General features: G+C 44.9%; 2 protein-coding genes across 22 annotated transcripts in view; one reads left to right on the forward strand and one right to left on the reverse strand.

The window, feature by feature from the left end:
- The window catches only part of PARN (poly(A)-specific ribonuclease), a 199,452-nt gene extending 189,932 nt beyond the window's left edge, over positions 1-9,520 (reverse strand). For 8 of the 13 annotated variants that reach the window (XM_060405993.1, XM_042240569.2, XM_004020782.6 and 5 more), the window contains exons 1-2: positions 3,021-3,153; positions 2,610-2,687 (exon numbers count right to left, since the gene is read on the reverse strand). In XM_060405993.1, coding sequence (XP_060261976.1) covers positions 2,610-2,687; positions 3,021-3,039 — 97 coding nt within the window. In that variant the 5' untranslated portion in view covers positions 3,040-3,153. Of the gene's footprint in view, positions 1-2,609; positions 2,688-2,944; positions 2,964-3,020; positions 3,154-8,965 lie in introns of those variants that run through there. The other 5 variants (XM_042240571.1, XM_060405995.1, XM_060405994.1 and 2 more) reach the window with 5 other exon arrangements.
- Positions 8,566-21,093, forward strand: part of BFAR (bifunctional apoptosis regulator) — a 30,706-nt gene continuing 18,178 nt past the window's right edge. For 3 of the 9 annotated variants that reach the window (XM_027961596.3, XM_015104090.4, XM_027961597.3), the window contains exon 1: positions 8,566-8,802. The gene's annotated coding sequence lies outside the window, so the exon portion shown is untranslated. Of the gene's footprint in view, positions 8,803-18,676; positions 19,210-19,358; positions 19,495-21,093 lie in introns of all 9 variants that reach the window. The other 6 variants (XM_042240573.2, XM_060405999.1, XM_042240574.2 and 3 more) reach the window with 4 other exon arrangements.

Consider the following 21,093-nt stretch of genomic DNA (forward strand, 5'->3'; position numbering starts at 1 on the left):
ATTACTTTGCTGACTAAGGTCCGTCTAGTCAAGGCTATGGTTTTTCCTGTGGTCATGTATAGATATGAGAGTTGGACTGTGAAGAAGGCTGAGCGCCAAAGAATTGATGCTTTTGAACTGTGGTGTTGGAGAAGACTCTTGAGAGTCCCTTGGACTGCAAGGAGATCCAACCAGTCCATTCTGAAGGAGATCAGCCCTGGGATTTCTTTGGAAGGAATGGTGCTAAAGCTGAAGCTCCAGTACTTTGGCCACCTCATGCGAAGAGTTGACTCACTGGAAGACTCTGAAGCTGGGAGGGATTGGGGCAGGAGGAGAAGGGGACGACAGAGGATGAGATGGCTGGATGGCATCACTGACTCAATGGACATGAGTCTGAGTGAACTCTGAGTTGGTGATGGACAGGGAGGCTTGGTGTGCTGCGATTCATGGGGTCGCAAAGAGTCGGACACAACTGAGCAACTGAACTGAACATATGATCCAGCAATTCCACTTCTGGATATTTAGCAGAAGAAAACAAAAATTATTTTTTCTTCAATAATTCTAACTGAAAAAGATATATGCATCCCTAAGTCACTACAGCATTATTTACAATAGCAAAGTTAGAAGCAACTTAAGTGTCCAAAGATAAATGAATGGATAAAGATCCTATATATACGTAAAGAAGATGCTATTTATTTGTGTGTGTATGTGTGTGTGTATACACACATATATATGCATACATGGGGCTTCCCTGATGGCTCAGATGGTAAAGAATCCGCCTGCAATGTGGGAGACCAGAGGTTGAGAAGATCCCCTGGAGAAGGGAATGGCTACACACTCCAGTATTCTCGCTTAGAGGATTCCACAGAGAGAGGAGTCTGACGGGCTACAGTCCATGGGATTGCAAAGAATTGGTGTAAAGAAATATTATTCAACCATAAAAAAGAAAGAAAAATAACCCTGTAATATGGATAGACCTAGAAGGTACTATACTACTACTACTACTAAGTCGCTTCAGTCATGTCCGACTCTGTGGGACCCCATAGGCGGCAGCCCACCAGGCTCCCCCGTTCCTGGGATTCTCCAGGCAAAAACACTGGAGCGGGCCGCCATTTCCTTCTCCAATGCATGAAAGTGAAAAGTGAAAGTGAAGTCGCTCAGCTGTGCCTGACTCTTCGGGACCCCGAGGACTGCAGCCTACCAGGCTCCTCCGTCCATGGGATTTTCCAGGCAAGAGTACTGGAGTGGGGTGCCATAGCTTCTCTGCTAAGTGAGTGAAATAAGTCAGACAAAGAAAGCAAATACTGATGATTTCACTTACTGATGAAATCTTAAAAAAAAAAAGAAAGAAAGAAACAGAAAGAGACTTATTGATACAGAGAGTAAACTGATGGTTGCCAGAGTGGGGGAGGGGAGTAGGGGGGGAGGCCAAATAGGTGAAGGGGTTTAAGAGGTACAAACTTCCACTTATAAGTAAGTCACAGCACAGAGAATATAGCCAATAATATAGCTGACAAGAACTTTGTATGATAGCAGATGGTAACTAGACTTAGCGAGGTAACCAATCCATAATGTATAAAATATCAAATCACTATGTTCTACACTTGAAACTGATACAACTGGTTGATTATAATTCAGTAATTATAATTATATACAATTATATATAACTATATATATATATAATAAAGCAATTATAATCCAGTAATGGATTATGCCCAGTTAAAAAGATTATGCCCAACATGGATTCCTTTAGAAAGAGCTGAAGTCTTTGAAACATGTACAATTTGTAGCAAAAATGGCTATCTTTACCAAAATTTGGATACCTTTGATCCAAAAAAAAAAGAACCTTGCAATTGTAACTGTTAGTTATACTAACCTAAGTACTAGATACATGTGTACAAGGCAGGCAATGAACACTTTCATTAATGCCTAAAGGAATACCCTCATTTATCTGCAGAAGTCCAACCCTAAGGTCGGTCACAAAGCACCAATATTGTATGAGTCCTCTTAGAGGAAATGTCTAAACTAGTCAAATTCATAGAGACAGAAACAATGATTGCTAGAGGCAGAGGGGAGGGAGAAGCTGAGAATTACTGTCCAATGTGTAGAGTTTCAGTTCTGGAAGATGAAAAAGTTCTGTGGAGATGGACGGTGGGGATGGTGGTATTCCAGTGTGAATGTCCTACATGTCACTTAACTTTTAAAACCACTTAAAAATGGTTAAGAGGATACATTTTATGCTATGCGTATTTCACCATACACCAAAAAAGGCCTGACCCTAACTCTCAAGCTCTGTCCCACACTTTGTCCAGCGCAGCATCAAAACCGTAGTCTCTTATCTGCAACCCTCAGAGTTCGAACAACCCACAAACCCAATCAGGAAACCCACCGCACCTCTTTCGTGCTTTTGAAACGTTTAAGAGGAAACGTGGAGACTCATGCAACCTGACCCAGAAAACTCAAACAGGCAGGAGCGACCAGCAGGTATAAGCCCAGGCCAGAGGTCAGGAGGGCGCGGGGGTTGGGGGTGAGGGGTGAGGGGTGAGGGGTGGGGGATGGGGGTGGCGGGCAGGAGGAGGCTTGGCTATGCACTGCAGGGTGCCAGCCTCGAGCTTGCAAGCGAGGGATACCTGAAAACTCCCCATCGATGGCGAAGAAGTCGGCCTCCTCTATGGCCTGGTACACTTTGTGAAGATTACTCTTAAAATCTGCGGAGAAACCGAGAAGAGGCTCAGAATCGATGGCCTGGCTTCCTGCCCATGAGTTACTAGGGGGATAGGGAAGGACGGAGGGAGAGCTTCCAAGAATCCTGGGATGAGAGGACAAGTCCCTAAGGGGTGCACAGACCGGAGGGATATAAGCCCCGAGTGGTGCACTGGCCAGAGACGAACAAGGCCCCAAGAGGCGCAAAAGGGGAGCAAACCCCTGAGGGGACTGCCTCTGCCCCAGGCCGGGTCAAGTAGACCTGCCGCTGTGCGGGCCTAGCAGGCCGGGTGAGGAACTGCCGCGAGGACGCGGGGAGGTGTACAGCGGACACGCACTGCTCCTGATTATCTCCATTCTGCGGACTGGCCAGGCCTCCGGCCCCGCCCGGGCCCGCCTCGACCGTTCCACTCGCGAAGTTCCGCGGCGACAGCGCTGGCAGCCGCGGCAGAGATCACGGGGGCGACTTCCGGAAACAGCGCGCGCCGGCGCACGTCACGTGCGCCTGCGTCATGGCGGAGGCGGGGCCAAGAGTTGGTTTCGTTCCCCAGAGGCAGCAGGGGCGTGGCTATCAAAGTTCTCCAAGGCGTGGTCTCACTGGAGTCGACCAGACTTGGGCCTTTTACTTGAGAAGTTTGAGTGACCTTACATCCATCTAATTGATGAGGAACTATTTCCTGAGTTCCAATTATGTGCCAGACACTCTGAAATGAGTGGGGATAGAGGGGTGACTAGAAAAGACAAGATGCCCAACCCCATTGGAACTTAACTTGGAAGAGCGTAAAGTCAGGCAAGATTCAAACCTGCCGCTTGGAAATCCGAAGATCGCTTTAAAGAGAAAAAGCAGAGTGCTGCAATAAGAATAATGGGAAAGAGGGTTATTTGCAGAGGCGACAGGGAACGCAAAGCTGAGACCCTTAGCTGTGGCACTAGCTACTGGGAATACGATGGTGAGCAAAACAGATGAGGTCCTGCATAATAGAGTTTTATGTTGGTTATTGGTTTGCTGTTGATTCCCAGAGCCTACAACACTGCTGACACGAGCAGATGCTCCATAAACATGGATTGGTCAAAAGAATTCACCTTCACTTAAGTCGCTCAATTGTATCCGACTCTTCTCGACCCCATGAACCACAGCACACCAGGCCTCCCTGTCCATCACCAACTCCTGGAGTTTACCCAAACTCATGTCCATTGAGTCGGTGATGCCATCCAACCATCTCATCCTCTGTCGTCCCCTTCTCCTCCTGCCCTCAATCTTTCCCAGCATCAGGGTCTTTACCAATGAGTCAGCTCTTCACATTAGATGGCCAAAGTATTGGAGTTTCAGCTTCAGCATCAGTCCTTCCAATGAACACCCAGGACTGATCTCCTTTAGCATGGACTGGTTGGATCTCCTTGCAGTCCAAGGGACTCTCAAGAGTCTTCTCCAACACCACAGTTCAAAAGCATCAATTCTTCAGCACTCAGTTTATAGTCCAGCTCTCACATCGATACATGACTACTGGGAAAACCATAGCCTTGACTAGACAGACCTTTGTTGACAAAGTAATGTCTTTGCTTTTTAATATGCTGTCTAGGTTGGTCATAACTTTCCTTCCAAGGAGTAAGCATCTTTTAATTTCATGGCTGCAATCACCATCTACTACTGTGGGCAGGAATCCTTTAGAAGAATTGGAGTAGCCATCAGTCAACAGAAGAGTCCAAAATGTGGTACTCAGGGGCAATCTCAAAAACGACAGAATGATCTCTGTTCATTTCCAAGGCAAACCATTCAATATGACAGTAATCCAAGTCTATGCCCTGACCAGTAACACTGAAGAAGCTGAAGTTGAATGGTTCTATGAAGACCTACAAGAACTTTTAGAACTAGCACCCCCAAAAGATGTCTTTTTCCATTATAGGGGACTGAAATGCAAAAGTAGGAAGTCAAGAAACACCTGGAGCAAATTTGGCTTTGGAGTACGGAATGAAGCAGGGAAAAGGCTAATAGAGTTTTGCCAAGAGAACGCACTGGTCATAGCAAACACCTTCTTCCAACAACACAAGAAAAGACTCTACACATGGACATCACCAGATGGTGAACACCGAAATCAGATTGATTATATTATTTGCAGCCAAAGATGGAGAAGCTATACAGTCAGCAGAAACACAGAGAAGGCAATGGCACCCCACTCCAGTACTCTTGCCTGGAAAATCCCATGGACGGAGGAGCCTGGTGGGCTGCAGTCCATGGGGTCGCTGAGGGTCGGACATGATTGAGCGACTTCACTTTCCCTTTTCACTTTCATGCATTGGAGAAGAAAATGGCAACCCACTCCGGTGTTCTTGCCTGGAGAATCCCAGGGACGGGGGAGCCTGGTGGGCTGCAGTCTATGGAGTCGCACAGAGTCGGACACGACTGAAGCGACTTAGCAGCAGCAGCAGCAGCAGCAGCAGCAGCAGAAACAAGACTGGGAGCGGACTGTGGCTCAGATCATGAACTCCTTATTGCCAAATTCAGACTTATATTGAAGAAAGTCGGGAAAACCACTAGACCATTCAGGTATGACCTAAATCAAATCCCTTATGATTATACAGTGGAACTGAGAAATAGATTTAGGGAACTAGATCTGATAGACAGAGTGCCTGATGAACTATGGATGGAGGTTCGTGACATTGTACAGGAGACAGGAATCAAGACCATCCCCAAGAAAAAGAAACGCAAAAAGCAAAATGGCTGTCTGAGAATTCACCTTGGTCTTTCACAAAAGCCATATGAAGTTGGTTAGACGATCTGGCTTCTAAGGCTCAGTCAAGATGTTAGTGGTCAGACGGAAAGTGTTAGTTACTCAGTCGTGTCCAACTCTTTGTGACCCCATGGACTGTAGCCTGTCAGGCTTCTCTGTCCATGGAATTCTCCAGGCAAGAATATTGGAGTGGGTTTCCATTCCTTTCCCCAGGGGATCTTCCTGACTCAGGGGTCAAACCTGGGTCTCCTGGAGATAGATTCTTTACCATCTGTTTATTAGGGCTGGAATTATTCAATATTCCTAAGCTTCTATTTTCTCTTCCACTAAATCAGTTTTAGGATCAGTGTCGATAATGTATGTGACTTATAAAGCACTGTAGAAATAAATGTGTCAATAAGCTATGATCAGAGTTCTGACCTGCTGTCACATTTCCCTGAATTCACCCCTTAGGTTTGGGAGAAATGCTGAGTACAAACCACTTGGTCTTTTTGAAAAGAAAATAACCATTTTCCCCCAAAAGAAAACATTACATACCCTAAAGAACAAGAGTGTGGCCATATTATCCCCGCAAGGTGCCACAAGTCCATTTTCCTCTCCTCATTCAAAGGAAATTTATATATAGTTAGCTATGTCCTCTGTTCTTAGTGTAAGCAGCAATCTGTGTAAATGTGAAAACCAATACAAGTAGTCAAACTTAAAATCTGAGATATCTCTCTGCCTATTGGTATCAGCTTTGAAAGTCCTAGACAGAGAGTAGTGGCCACATATGACCACTTAAATTTTAAGTAATTTAAGTTCAATAATTATCAAAACTTACAGTAAAGCAACATTAATCAAAACAGTGTGGTACTGACATAAATAGACATAGAGACTAATGAAATAGAGTAGACAGCCCACAAATACACCCTTGAATATACATTCAAATGATTTGGATGCCAAGGTCATTCAATAAGGAAAGGATACTCTTTTCAATAAATGGTATTGAGAAAATTGAATATCCACATTCAAAAGAATGAAGTTAGACCCTTACCTAACACTGTATAAAAATTAACTCAAAGTAAATCAAACACCTAAATGCAAATGCCAAAACTATAAGGGTTTTAGAAGAAAGCATAGGGCAAAATTTCATGACATTGGATTTGGCAATGATTTTTTTGGCTATGACACCAAAGGCACAAGCAAGAAAAGAAAAAAAAATCAATGAATTGAATTATATCAAAATTTAAAACTTTTGTGCTTCAAAGGACACTACCAACAAGATGAAAAGGCAACCCATAAAATGGGAGAAAATATTTGCAAACCATATATCTGATAATGGGTTAATATCCATAATACAAAAAGAACTCCTACAACCTAAAAAGCACAAAAGGAAACAATCCAGTATAAAAGTGGACATGTGGAGTGGGGCTTCCCGGGTGGCTCAGTTGTAAAGAATCTGCCTGACAATGCCAGAAACATGGGTTTGATCTTTGGTCCGGAAAGATTCCACATGCCACAGGGCAACTAAGCCCAGGCACCACGACTATTGAGCCTGTGCTCTGGAGCCCAGGAGCCACAGCTACAGAAGCCTGCACACCCTAGAGCCTGCGCTCCACAAGGAGAAGCCCTAGCATCGAAACTAGAGAGTAGGCTCCACTCACCACAGCTAGAGAAAAGCAACAGAGACCCAGGACAGCCCAAATAAACAGATAAATAAAGTTATTTTTCAAATGGACCAAGGACTTAAATATTTCTTCAAAGAAGATATAAATGGCCAATAAGCTCATGAAAAGATGCCGAACATCACAAATGCAAGTGAAAACCAAAATGAGGTTTCATTTCACGCCTGTTAGGTGAGAAACTGGAACTTTGCCCATTGCTAGTGGGAATATAAAATGGTACAGTGCCTATGAAAAGCATTATGGCCTGTCTTTAAAAATTAAAAATAGAATTATCAAATGTAATGCAGCAATTCCACTTTTGGGCATGCACCCAAACTAACTGAAAGTAGAGGTTTGAATGGGTATTTGTACACCCATATTCATAGCAGCATAATTCACAATAGACAAAAAGCGGAAACAACCCAAGTATCCATCATCAGATAAACTGGATAAACAAAATGTCATGTATACATACAATGGAATATTATTCTACCTCTAAATGGAAGGAAATTCTGACACATGTTACAAAGTAGATGAACCTGGAGAACACTATGGTGGGTGAAATAAGCCAGTCACAAGACAAAACACTGTATAATCCCATTTACATGTGGTACCTAGATGGTAGTTATCAGAGGCTGGGGAAGGAACTATTGAGAATTGTTGAATGAATATGAACTTCCAGTTTGGGAAGATGATAAAGTCCTAGAGATGGATGTGAGTTATGCTGCACAATAATGTGGATACACTTAGTGCCAGTGAATTGCACACTTAAAAACAGTTAAAATGGTAAATTTTGTCACGTATCTTTCACTGCAATGTTAAAAATATGCTGCTGCCTATTGCCAGACTACCCTCCAGAAAATGAGTTCATACCCTCCTGGCACTAGCACGGAACATCAGTCTTTTTACTCTTTGCACATTTGATTGCTAGGGGAAAAAATGATCAGTTTTATCAACTTCCAGGCCAGTGACTTAAAGCAGATAATCAGAATGAATTCTTAACTGGTGGCTCAGACAGTGAAGAACCCGCCTGCAATTCGAGAGACCTCGGTTCGATCCCTGGGTTGGGAGGATCATGGGAAGTGCATGGCAACCCACTGGTCAGTATTCCCGCCTGGAGAGTCCCCACGGACAGAGGTGCCGGGCGGTTACAGTCCACCGGGTCGCAAAGAGTCGGACACGACTGAACGCCCAAGCACACCTTAACAGCACAGCTTAACGAACCAAGACGCTGGGTGAGAAAAAAACGTGGTGATAAAGGTATTTTAATAATCCGATTCTTAATACTGCAAATGGAAATATAGCGACGGTCCTCTGATTTCTGTATACAGTGTAACCGCCAAAAAAAAAAAATCGTGGCGAGTACAGTGCAGTCTTGTAATATTATTTCAATTTCCGGGCAAAGCTGTTTCCTGCAGTTAACGAAACAGACACCCGGAGGGAGCACCTTCAGGGTGTTAACGCCCTGCGCTCAAGGTCTGGCCACCCGAGGAAGGGGCGGGGCTGGAGATAGTACGCCTGCGCGGACCCCCAGGCGCGGGAGTGGCCGCTCTAGGCAGCGGGAGGGCGCAGGGTTCAGGGGGTTGGGGAACAACTGCGGCCTCTCCTCTATGGTCGCGGGCCGGCGGGGTACCCTCCTCCGCAGTGAGTCCAAGGTTATTTTCGGAAGTGGAGCTGCTACCTCTTCCTCTGTGTCTGTGAAGGGGTCCAGGAAGGGGTCGACTGCCAGGTTGGCCATGAGCGCGGAGGTAAGAAGCGGCTTGGCGGAGAGTAGCCAGGGTGCGGCCGGGCTCGACTTAGGGTGTGGAAGGAGGCGGTGGAGAACGGGCTCGGAGGAGGTGGGCGGGATCTCCCCTCCCAGACCTGGGTTCTCCCCTCCCAGACCTGGGTTCTGTGCAGCCTCAGCCCTACCTTTGAGGCGCGGACCCCCACTTGGCCAGCTTCTCCATCCTTCCCGAGAGCCCCACCTCGGCAAGCCGGTTCCTGGACCTCACCTGTGTTCACTCCCGGGTCACAGTCCGAGCCTGTAGTTTCTGGATTTCCACCTCCACCCTCCCCAGGGCGAGACGGAGAGGACGTGGCTGCCTCACACCTCGGAGGGAGATGACCGGGACCCTGCCCCCGGGAGCGCGAAGCGACCGCGCGTGCAGAATTGACTGGGCTCCTGATAGACGCCAGGCTGGGCTTCAGATCTAACTAGCCGGGTGGTTCTGGCCCCAGGGCTGAACGAATGATCCCGTTTTAGAAGAGTATAAGGGACTCGCAGAAAGGAAAAGTGAAACCCAGAGTCACACTCCCAGCTCTTGTGATTGTGACTTCATGGCTTAGAAATCTGGACAAAGGCAAAAGAGAATCAGGCCGCGTCTGATAGGGGATCTTTGGGGGGGCAGAAGGCGGCCCTCCAACTTTGGTGGGGAGAAGGATCCAGGTGCTGTCTTGCCCTCCTAAGTCCTCGTTGGGTCCTCCCCACCGAAGCCCATTGGCCAGTCCTTGGCCAGACCTTGTAGATGGTCTTGATGACACGCTCTGAAACGCCAATGAGAAGGAGTTTTACTACCTTCCTCTCCTGGAGCACTTCCCAGAGCTGACGCGCAAGAGTGCACGTGTGGGTTGGGTTGGATTGGGTTTGTTTTTGTCACAGCTGGCTTATAAACAAGCCCGCCTAGGGATATTCAAACCCATGTGCTCAGTGTTTCCTTGCAGATCTCTATAAACTTGATGGGAAAATTGTGCTGCTCCGGGGCAGTTTTTGGTTTTTTGTTTTTTGAAGTTCCGGTATTTGGCACCGGTACTACCTACCTGCTGCTGCTGCTAAGTCGCTTCAGTCGTGTCCGACTCTGTGTGACCCCATAGACGGCAGCCCACCAGGCTACCCCGTCCCTGGGATTCTCCAGGCAAGAACACGAATGAGTTGCCATTTCCTTCTCCAATGCATGAAAGTGAAAAGTGAAGGTGAAGGTGCTCAGTCGTGTCCGACTCTTAGCGACCCCAGGGACTGCAGCCCACCAGGCTAGCTGGCACTAAATAAACACCACCATTAATAATTGTTAATGCCAATCAATCACACAGTGGATTTTCGGACTATCTGTAGATAGAAATCAGTCATTTAAGCTTCCTTCAAAGGAGCTGTTATTATCCTGAACTTAGAAATGGGAAATAGAGGCTCAGAGGAGATAGATGGAGTGTGTCACTCTTAAAACAGTACTATTTCAATTATACTAACGTTTCCAGGGGAATCATCGTCTAGATGAGAAAACATGCACAAATGAAAGTTACTTAGTGCACAGAGGCAGGAAGAATTAATTTGAGCTATGAAGAAGGTTAGTCATTAAAGATTTTCAAGTAATGGTTGATTTGGGTCTTGTCAGTTGGACACTTTTGACCCAGAGGTGGTGTGTATCTGTGTTACAGATAGAACAGTGTGGGGAAAGGGCAGGAATTAACAGGTGGGACTAGAGTATAACCTATGAGTAGGTGAGTAGCAGGAGGTGATCAGGATAATAGTAAAAATGAACACTTATAACTTTGCACTTACTGTGTGCCAGGTACCATTCTGAGTGCTGTGTGTGCATTAATTCATTTAATCCTGTCAACAACCCTATCAGACAGGTACTATCCATATCCCCATTTTACAGATTAAGAAACTGAGGCATAGACAGGTTAAGTAACTTGCCTGAGGTCACACAACTAATAATTGGAATCATTGGGATTTGAATGCAGTCATTCTGGCCCCAGAGTCCATGCTCTTGCTTTAAAAGTTCTGTTGATTGCAGCTGGGCCATAAAGATTCTTAAGTGACCATGGGTTTTATACTCTCACAGTTGGGAAGGTTTTGAGTAAAGGAAGGACTCGATCAGGATTTTGCTCCAGTAGGATGACTGGGACTGTGGAGAGAGGAGGGATTGGAGAGGAGAGGAAGTGAAATTGGAAATGTTATTTAAACTTGATTTTGTTACTGTCTTGCCTCAGCTTGTGTGAAACATACACTTAGGATTGCAAGTGTTTATTTGTATGTAACAGCTATCAGTTCCCAAACATCCATGTAAGTAAGATCTGTGATAACCTAGAGGGTCAGGATAGGGTGAGAAGCTGGGGGGAGGTTTAAGAAGGAGGAAGCATATGTAATCTATTGTTGATTAATGTTGATGTATGGCAGAAACCAACACAATATTGTAAAGCAATTATCCTTCAATTAAAAATAACTTTTTTTTGTTTTTGTAAAGAATATTCTAAGGGGCTTCTTTAAAAGGAGCATTCCTGGTCCTCTCTCCCACATATCTTTGTTTGAATTCACCAAATTTCTGGGGTGATTCCAGCAGAGGTTCTAGGAAGTTTCTATGATAGAAATCAAAGATTTGTGGGTTCTATTTTCAGCTCCAAATAACTAGAACTCAGCTTTGTGCCAGTCACTCCCAGGTACAATGATAGAATTCTCTGACTTGGTTCCTGACCTTCAAGAGCTCAGGATCTGGTTGGAGAGGCACAGGCTGCTCAACCAGCAGTGTACAAAACCTGAAAAGGATTCATGGGTTTAGAAATGTGTGAGTCATAATGGGATAGTTTAAAAACCAGTAGCTATGGTATTGGTTAGTGGTGACCACCAGTAGTTTTTGATCACTTCCTAAATTATTGGACGTCTCCAGTGTTTTACACAAGATAAGTCATTTGCATATCCTCCACAGACCCTTCCCTGTATGCTCTTGTCTTGCACAACAGCACTCCAGAGCAGTAAATCACAGGGCCTCCGAGTGTAGGCAGCAAGTCAGTGCCCAGTTACATAGAATCACTGGGACATTATATGTGTCCCAGGTCTTTTTTTTTCCCCCATGGATTTTCAGACAGTTGTACCTTGCTAGTTAGCTGTTTCTTTGGGAGAATATACATAAGGTTAGGGTGATAGATATCTTGTGATAATTATTTCCTAGCAGTTGTTTTCTATCAGTTGTACCAACAGACCTAACCCATGAGCTGGCTGGCTACCTTTGCCCTAGTGATTCCTGACCCTGTTGAGAAAGAAAATCTGTCTCTTTAAGTTGGAAAAACACAGAGGTTTATACAGTAAGAGCCTGGAAGTTCTTCTCTTATGTTAATGAAAGCCAGTTTCCACCACCTGCAAGAAGTATTTACCACATTCTCTTTTTATTGCCACTTCTGATCTTTGCTTTGCTTACATTTGGACTCATTTCTGTGTATCTCATAATTACTAGAAATGGGTGTCTTTGGTCTTTGGACATTTGATAATATCTGTAGTGTTCTGCTAGTGTCTAAGTGGTGTCCCCAGGGGTGGACTAGGGGTGCCAGAAATGAGGTGCACCCAAACGCTATCACCCCTACTTCTCTTGGGCATATTTCTCCTAGGTGGAAGAGCACGGTCACCCTAACAGCCTCAAGCTGCAGTTCTTGTTCCAAAATGCAGTGATGTCAGATTCTAGTTTGAATTTCTCAGCTTCGTAGTGGCACCTCTATGTTGTGGCCTAGACTGACGTAGTGTACGAGGACAGGCTTTACATGAGACCATGATTTAAAACCTGACCTGGAGGTCCCTGGCTTCCACTGCAGGAGGCATGGGTTTGATCCCTGGTCGGGGAACTAGGATCCCACATGCTCCACTGTGCAGCCAAAAAAAAAGAAAAAGTAAGAAAGAAAAGAAATTTGTGTTGTTTGAAAAAACAAAAAACCGGACTCTGTCCTATACCAGTTAGGTCTCCAGTTTCTCAGCAGTAAAATGGGGATGATAGTAATAATTATCCCATAAGATTATTATACCTCTCACATTATATAAGGGCTCAATCAATGTTAGCAATTGTCATTATTCGCTGTTGTTGGGCAGTATGTAATGGGAAGAAATAACCTAACTAGAGACCAATCTAAAGCCAAAATCTTTGTATTCTTGCAGCCAACATTTCTGCTAAGAAATAGTTGAGATCACATTTTTCAGGCTGGAATCCCAATACAATAGCTCTTCAAAGACTTATTCGTAAAACGTTCAGTATGTATTACAGTCACAGTCAGTGTTTTGTTGAGTGAAGAAGTAGAACCATAATTTCACTGAACTAAGCAGCTTGATAATTTCACTTTCTGAAGAATTAACAGTCATCACATAGTGAGGTCTTTAGAAGCTAAGATATAAAAATTCTTAAACTGAAAATTAATGCATTCTTCTTCAATAAACTCAATAAAAATCATTATATTAGTTTTCTTATATGTGAGTTGAAGGACTGAAGAATGAAACAGGCCATAGCAGGGCCCCTGCCTCCTCCTGGAGAGTAGGCCCCTGAATAAATCCATAGATAAGCACTTAACAAACAACTTTCCTTCCAGGGATGGAATAGCCAAATTCATTCCAGGGTCTTCAGTTACATAGAATCATTGGGACATTATATGTGTCCCAGCTCTTTTTCCCCCCTATGGATTTTCAGACAGTTGTACCCTGTCAGTTAGGTATTTCTTTGGTTGAATATACATAAGGTTGGAGTGATAGATATCTTGTGATAATTATTTTCTAGCAATTGCTTCCTATCAGTTGTGCCAACAGACCTAACCCATGAACATTTTAGAAAATGTCAGCTGTGCAGTTTGAGCACGTGTTTATATTCATGTCATATTTCACATATTAATGCTTTCTAAGATTTTATGCCATTTCTTGACATGGCAACTTTAGACATGGTGTGCTACTCAGGAGGTCGTGTCTCTCCAGGTGTTAAAAAGTTACAGGGTAGAGAATTCCCGGACCCTCCAGTGGTTAGGACTGTGTGTTTCCACTGCGGAGGGCACGGGTTCAATCCCTCATTGGAGAACTAAGATCCCACATGTCTTGAGACACAGCCAAAAACATAATATAAAATTTAAAAAATGTCCATGTGTCTTGCAGTAAAAGCAAGTGTGGCCATTTTAATAAATAAAAGTTACATGGTACAGTAAGTTGTTGGTTATATGGCATGGGCAGGAAAGACACCACCTTAGCAATTCTTCTCTTGAATGGATTGATAAATGTCACCCGCTAGAACGTGATGTGGAAGAAGGGACCATGAGCGCTTCCTATGTGCTGTCCTCTTAATTCTGAGGCCAGTCCTGTCAGATCAGCAGCAGTAACCCCATTGCTTATGTCTGGTGATGTGAGCCTTGGGGAGGATGAATAATTTGCCTGTGATCTCATGGCTGGTAGTGAAGCTGGGAATCAGAATCTGTCTTCTGATTTTAAAACTGAGATGTATTACTCTGTCCCTCAGAACCAGGAATAGGTAAGACCTCCAAAAAATTAAGTGTCTTAAGGGCCTCTACTGAAATATTTGATAAATAGGTGCTAGGTCTGTAAGGATATGATGAGAATAAAGCCAGCTTAGGATTTTTAAACTTGACCCCTGCCCTCATGCACAGCCATTCACACACAGAATCTCCTGCACCTCTGAGTCTAAAGCAGAATAGAAGGGGTAACGTAGAAAAATGTGAGGAAGACCTCATAAGTAACCACCTTCCCAACAATAAGTAACCACCCAACAGCAGAGAAAGAGAAAACCTATAAGCCCATAGACCTCCAGAAGCTTTCCAGCCTAAAAGGCCAGTCCACCTAGAAATGCCACACTCTCATGCTGGACCCGGAAGGCAGCACCTTACGGAACAAGTTATGAAAAACAAATATCCAAGCTGGGGTGAGGATTGCAGCTCCCTCTGAAGCAGGCAGCTGCTCAGATACACAGCTTCGTGGATTCTAAACACACAAAAGGAGCACCCAGGGTTGCCAGATCTTCTGAATTTTCAGAAGCAGCCAGGAATCTGGATTTGTCTGTGACATCAGATTGTTTTAAATGCTGGCATCAAATTCAATAGAAAGTGGGGGAGGAGGAGGAGAAAGAGAAGCACCTCGTGAAAATTGCCTGTCCGAAGACTCAATGTTGGGACTTGGTGGTCCAGTGGTTAAGACTCTGCACTTCCAGTACAGATCCGATCCTTGGCCATCCCACATGCTATGCGGCCGGAAGAAAAAAAAAGAACAGATGGCACCACTGTTGAAACTGCCAGGTCGAGGAGAATGGCTGCTCTTGACAGTAATGCTGAGTCACTGTGGGGAGCAGCAGGGGTTACATTAATAAAGCCTTTGTCTCACTGGACAGTCAGTGGTTCTTAGCCTTATCTGGGCCTTGGTCCGCTTTGCATGCTATGCACACTGAGTCACTGCAGTCATATCTGACTCTGTGACCCCATGGACCATAGCCCTTCAGACAAGAATACTAGAGTAGGTTGCCATTTCCGTCTCCAGGGATCTTCCTGACCCAAGGATGGAACCCATGTCTCCTGCATTGGCAGGAGGGTTCTTCACCCCTAGTGCTACCTGAGAAGCCCCAGGAGAGTAAATAAAAACCTAGATTTCCTTCAGGAAAACGCTCGTGTAGACAAACACAAACTTGGCCCATGATTTCAGAGTGTGCCCTGACCCCTTGAAGCACTGATACAGACGTCAGCTGAAGAACCAGCTTCAACTGTCAGAAACCACAGCTCTTCAGAGTGACTCAGAGCAGAGGTCTTCAATTCTGTGGTATCCAGGCCGTTGTTGTTACCTTGTCTCTGTTTGCTGTTTTGCAGGCTTTTCCATCTCAGGCATTTTTCCCATTCGTTTTGAGCAAGGTAATCAACACTGGTCTTGTTTTGCAGTGATTAAGCACAAACCTAAGTGTCTCCGTGTGGGCAGGGCACTGGGAACAGGGCTGGAATGCTTCTCGCCCCGTCATAACCACACCCCCCAGACTCTTCTGAGACCACAACAGGAAGAGCAGTAGGCTGTGGGTGTGTCTAACACGTGCTTCCCCGTGAAGGAACTCAGCCAGCAAAGCTGCTCTCAGTTCCAGCCCGTTGCTGTGTGTGCCGCGTTTGTAGAGAATCGTCATCAACATCCTCGAAGAGGCCCTTGCAGTGCAGGAGGGTGTGTTTATCCAAGTCAAAAGACCACAGCTTAGAACTTTAGTATCTGAGCTAGATTTTTATCACCTGGGAGGCACTTTCCTCCTTTTGCTTTCTTGTTGCTTTCTTTAATGGAAACAACCCAAATACTTATACAAAAATAGCAGAAAAGATCAGTTGAATTCAGTTAAATTGTGCACCCTTTCTGTGTTAACGTCCAGTTTTTCAATTTAGAGTAAAATGAAATGAGCAGAATTCCTAGTTCAGTTCAATCACTCAGTCGTGTCTGACTCTTTGCGACCCCATGAATAGCAGCACGCCAGGCCTCCCTGTCCATCACCAACTCCCGGAGTTCACTCAGACTCACGTCCATTGAGTCAGTGATGCCATCCAGCCATCTCATCCTCTGTTGTCCCCTTCTCCTCCTTCCCCCAATCCCTCTCAGCATCAGAGTCTTTTCCAATGAGTCAACTCTTCACGTGAGGTGGCCAAACTATTGGAGTTTCAGCTTTAGCATCATTCCTTCCAAAAGAAATCCCAGGGCTGATCTTCAGAATGGACTGGTTGGATCTCCTTGCAGTCCAAGGGACTCTCAAGAGTCTTTTCCAACACCACTGTTCAAAAGCATCAATTCTTCGGTGCTCAGCTTTCTTCACAGTCCAACTCTCACATCCATAAATGACCACTGGAAAACCATAGCCTTGACTAGACGGACCTTTGTTGGAAAAGTAATGTCTCTGCTTTTCAATATGCTATCTAGGTTGGTCATAACTTTCCTTCCAAGGAGTAAGCGTCTTTTAATTTCATGGCTGCAGTCACCATCTGCAGTGATTTTGGAACCCCCCAAAATAAAGTCAGCCACTATTTCCACTGTTTCCCCATCTTTTTGTTGTGAAGTGATGGGACCAGATGCCATGATCTTTATTTTCTGAATGTTGAGCTTTAAGCCAACTTTTTCACTCTCCACTTAAAGTCCGTGCAGTTTCTAGTTTGTTGAAGACAATTAAAAAACAGAGTTAGTGGCCACCTCAGCTTTTCCAAACATGACACTTAAAATGCACTTTGATATCTTATTCTCTCTTATGGCAAATAACTTTCAGATCTGGTAAACTAAGAACTATTGGTGCATTCTAGTTTTACAAGGTTGTGAGAAATTTATTTCCATATATGTTGCCATGTCAAATGACTTTGAGATCCATACACTTGGCCTCGCTCTAACCTTACAACCACAGTTTCATATCTCCACATGCTCACTAGGCAGTTCTTAGAAATTTTGTCATCACCTCAAACTCAACTTTTACCTTCTTTTCAAGCTGGGCCCCATTAGTTTACATGGACTCTTTTTTTTTTTTTTTTTTTTTAATTTATTCAGTTGTGCCAGAGCTTCTGTTGCAGCACACAGGCTCTGAGTTGGAACATGTGGGATCTAGTTCCCTGACCAGGAATTGAACCGGGGCCCCCTGCATCAGGAGTGCAGAATGTTAACCACAGGACCGCAAGGGAAGTCCCTGCTGTGACCCATTTCTATCAGCAGAACCATCTACTTCCCCAGTTCTAGAAACTTGACAACCTCTTTGATCATTCTCTCTATTCACCAAAGCTCAGAAATGACTCTTCTACTATCTCTTGCATAGATTGATCTCTCTCTTTGCATTTTCATGTTTGTCACCATAGTTGCAGAAGTAACAGCACCTCCCCTCTACCTTGTCCCAGCCCAGCCCACCTTCCTGATGAGATTTATCATCCTCAAGCACTGGAACGAGTAGCCTATCCCTTCTCCAGCAGATCTTCCCAACCCAGGAATCAAACCAGGGTCTGCTGCATTGCAGGTAGATTCTTTACCAGCTGAACTACCAGGGAAGCCCACTCCTCAAGCACAGCTTTACTGATTTCATCTGCCTCCAAAACCTTTATGTGCCCTCATCTGCCCACCTGTCGTGAACCAGGCGTGGAACACAGGACTCTGTATCAAACCTGTATCTCCAGGTGTGTCACTCACTGCTCGCCACGACGCACCAAGAACAGCACCCAGATCAGGCCCATCTCTTCTCACCCCTGTGCAGCCCTCACCAGAAGCCTCTGTATCCTGCCTCCAACAGTGAGTGTAGATGGACTCGTGAATGCACTTCAAGTGCCCACCGGTGATGGGCATCCTTAGTGATGCTCAGTAGCTCAAAATGGTCCAGTGATTATTTCCTGGGATAACTCTGTCCACATGGTAGTTGTTTAATTAGTATTGGACGAATAAAGGAATCACTTTATCAAAACAATGATTCTTTTCTCTGAAAACCTGTATTATATGAGCTCTCTCAAGTAATTTGGAGAGACTGCCCAGAGGAAAGCAGAAAATGTTTAAATGTTTCTTAAACATACAGATAAGACTTCCCTGTCCAGTAGTTAAGAATCTGCCTGCCAATGCAGGGGACACCAATTTGTTCTTGGTTTGGGAAGATTCCACATGCCACAGGGCAGCTTGAGCCTGTGAACCTCAACTACTGAAGCTTGCAATACCTGCCAAGCTCGAGCCTGAGCTTGGCAACAAGAGAAGCCACCACGGGGAGAAGCCTGTACACCACACGAGGAGATCCTCTCTTGCCACAGCTAGGGGAAGCCCAAACACAGCAATGCAGACCCAGTGCAGCCAAAAATAAATAAAATTCAGTTAATTTTTAGAAACACAAATAATCAGCAAATGTTTAATTTATGATTTTCTCTGTATTTTTGCAGTTATCATTTTCATTGAGAACAGCTTAGTAAATACAGAAAACCGAAACCAAAACAATGATCCTCTCCCACCCAACAAAGAAACTACTAACGTTGCTCCGTCACCAAGTCATGTCTAATTCTTCTCGACCCCATGGGCTGTAACACGCCAGGCTTCCCTGTCCCTCACCGTCTCGTGGAGTTTGCCCAAGTTCATGTCCATTAAATCAGTGATGCCATCCAACCATCTCATCCTCTGTCACTCCCTTCTCTGCTTGCCCTCAGTCTTTCCCAGCATCAGGGTCTTTTCCAGTGAGTCGGCTGTTTGCATCGGGTGGCCAAAGTATTGGAGCTTCAGCATCAGTTCTTCTAAAGGATATTCACAGTTGATTTCCTTTAGGATTGACTGGTTTGATCTCCTTGCTGTCCAAGGGACTCTCAAGAGTCTTCTCCAACACCACAGTTCAAAAGCATCAATTCTTCAGCTCTCTGCCTTTGTGGTCCAGCTCTCACATCCATATATGACTGCCGGAAAGACCATAGCCTACTAACATTAGGTTGGTGCAAACGTAATTGTGGTTTAATTAAAGTTGTGAACTTTAAATCATTATAACTAGGCTCAAACGCATCATTATTAATCAAAATAGGAACCATTACAATCAACACCACTTTTGCCAACGAGCAATAAGTATGTTTATTCCTATAGCGTGAAAATATGTGCTTCAGGATTTGACAAACTCTTCAAAAGCATTTTTTGCCTCCTGCTGGTTTGTGGAACCGTTTTCCCTGCAAAAAGTTGTTGAGATGCTTGAAGAAGTGGTGATCGGTTGGCAAGAGTTCAGGTGAATATGGTCAATGAGACGAAAGTTGGTAACGCAATTTGTTCAGCTTTGAAGCACTGGTTGTTGGGTGTTGTCATGGAGAAGAACTGGGCCCTTTTGTTGACCAGTGCTGACTGTAGGCATTGCCGTTTTCAGTGCATCTCATTGACTTGCTGAGCATACTTCTTGGATGTAATTGTTTCTTAGGGATTCAGAAAGCTCTGGTGGATCAGACGGGCAGCAGACCACCAAACGGTGGCCATGATTTGTATTCTCATGTTTATAGATTTTCTTGTTTAAAATAATGTTATCATGCTTAATTTAAAATTTGTGCCCTGTAAAAAGTGATTCAGTTCCCTGAAAATCAGAGAAATCGTTACCATTTATGGTCTACTTACAGTATGCCAGGCACTTTAATTGCATTCTCATATCTAACTCTCAAAACCTCCCAATGAGGTAAATACTATTGTTTATTGTTGTTGTTTAGTTGCTAAGTCGTGTCCGACTCTGTGACCCCGTGGATTTTAGCCCGCCAGGCTCATCTGTCCATTTAATTTCCCAGGCAATAATCCTAGATTGAGTTGCCATTTCCTTCTCTAGGGGATCTTCCTGACCCAAGGATCGAACCTACGTCTCCTGCATGGCAGACAATCCTTTACCACTGAGCCACCAGGGAAGCCCCTGTTACCACCCCTGTTATTAGATGAGAGACCTGAGACTCAGATCCAGAGGGCAGAGCTGGGGTAAGAACGCAGGCGGCCCAGCCCTGGTACCTGTGTTCTCAACCACTGCCTGCGAAGAGTCCTCTGTGAGACCAGTTGTGGGTGATCAACAGCAACTTACTTTCTTTCCTGTAATAACAGTGAGATTGAGAAGCATCCCCACCGGTGTCTGTGCATGCTAATTGCAGTAGCAATGTGAATAATAATTTCTTTCGGCCCTGTTTACACCATCCACCACCCCCGTTCACCATCTCTAACCCTCACAAGGCCTCCCAGGTGGCTCTAGTGGTAAAGAACCCACCTGCCAGTGCAGGAGACATGAGAGACATGGATTCAGTCCTTGAAGTTGAAAAGATCCCCTGGAGAAGGAAATGGCAGCCCACTCCAGTATTCTTGCCTGAAGAATCCCTTGGACAGAGGAGCCTGGTGGGCTACAGTCCATGGGGTCGCAAAGAGTAGGAGAAGACTGAAGCAGCTTAGCACAGCACAACCCTCATAAGACACTGTGAGGTTGAGGAAATAAGGCTGGGAGAGCCCAGGTAACTTAGTCTCAGAGATGGAGAGTTGAACTTCTAACTCCATGCCCTCATCATATTGCTTCTCAATAAAAATCCCTTAAGACCCAGATAAGAATGAGAAGAGAATGGTCCTTTGCCATTAGCTTATTAGTGACATTACCATGTTTCTGTGACACCAAACTAGTGGGATCCAGAAGGCAGGATGTGCTTGTTTGGGTTGATCTGGGGAGAGAGGAGGGATATTTAGCCCCAGGCGAGTAGGCCTGGCATAGGGCATCTCAGAGAACCAGGCCTCTCTTCCAGGTACCTTCCCTATGGGAGCCTCTGAAGTCATATATTAAATAATTACCTCAGGGGAAGGCAGATTTGTTTGGATAAAA

Source organism: Ovis aries, chromosome 24 (assembly GCF_016772045.2).
Source record: "Ovis aries strain OAR_USU_Benz2616 breed Rambouillet chromosome 24, ARS-UI_Ramb_v3.0, whole genome shotgun sequence".
In the NCBI taxonomy this organism is placed as follows: Eukaryota; Metazoa; Chordata; class Mammalia; order Artiodactyla; family Bovidae; genus Ovis; species Ovis aries.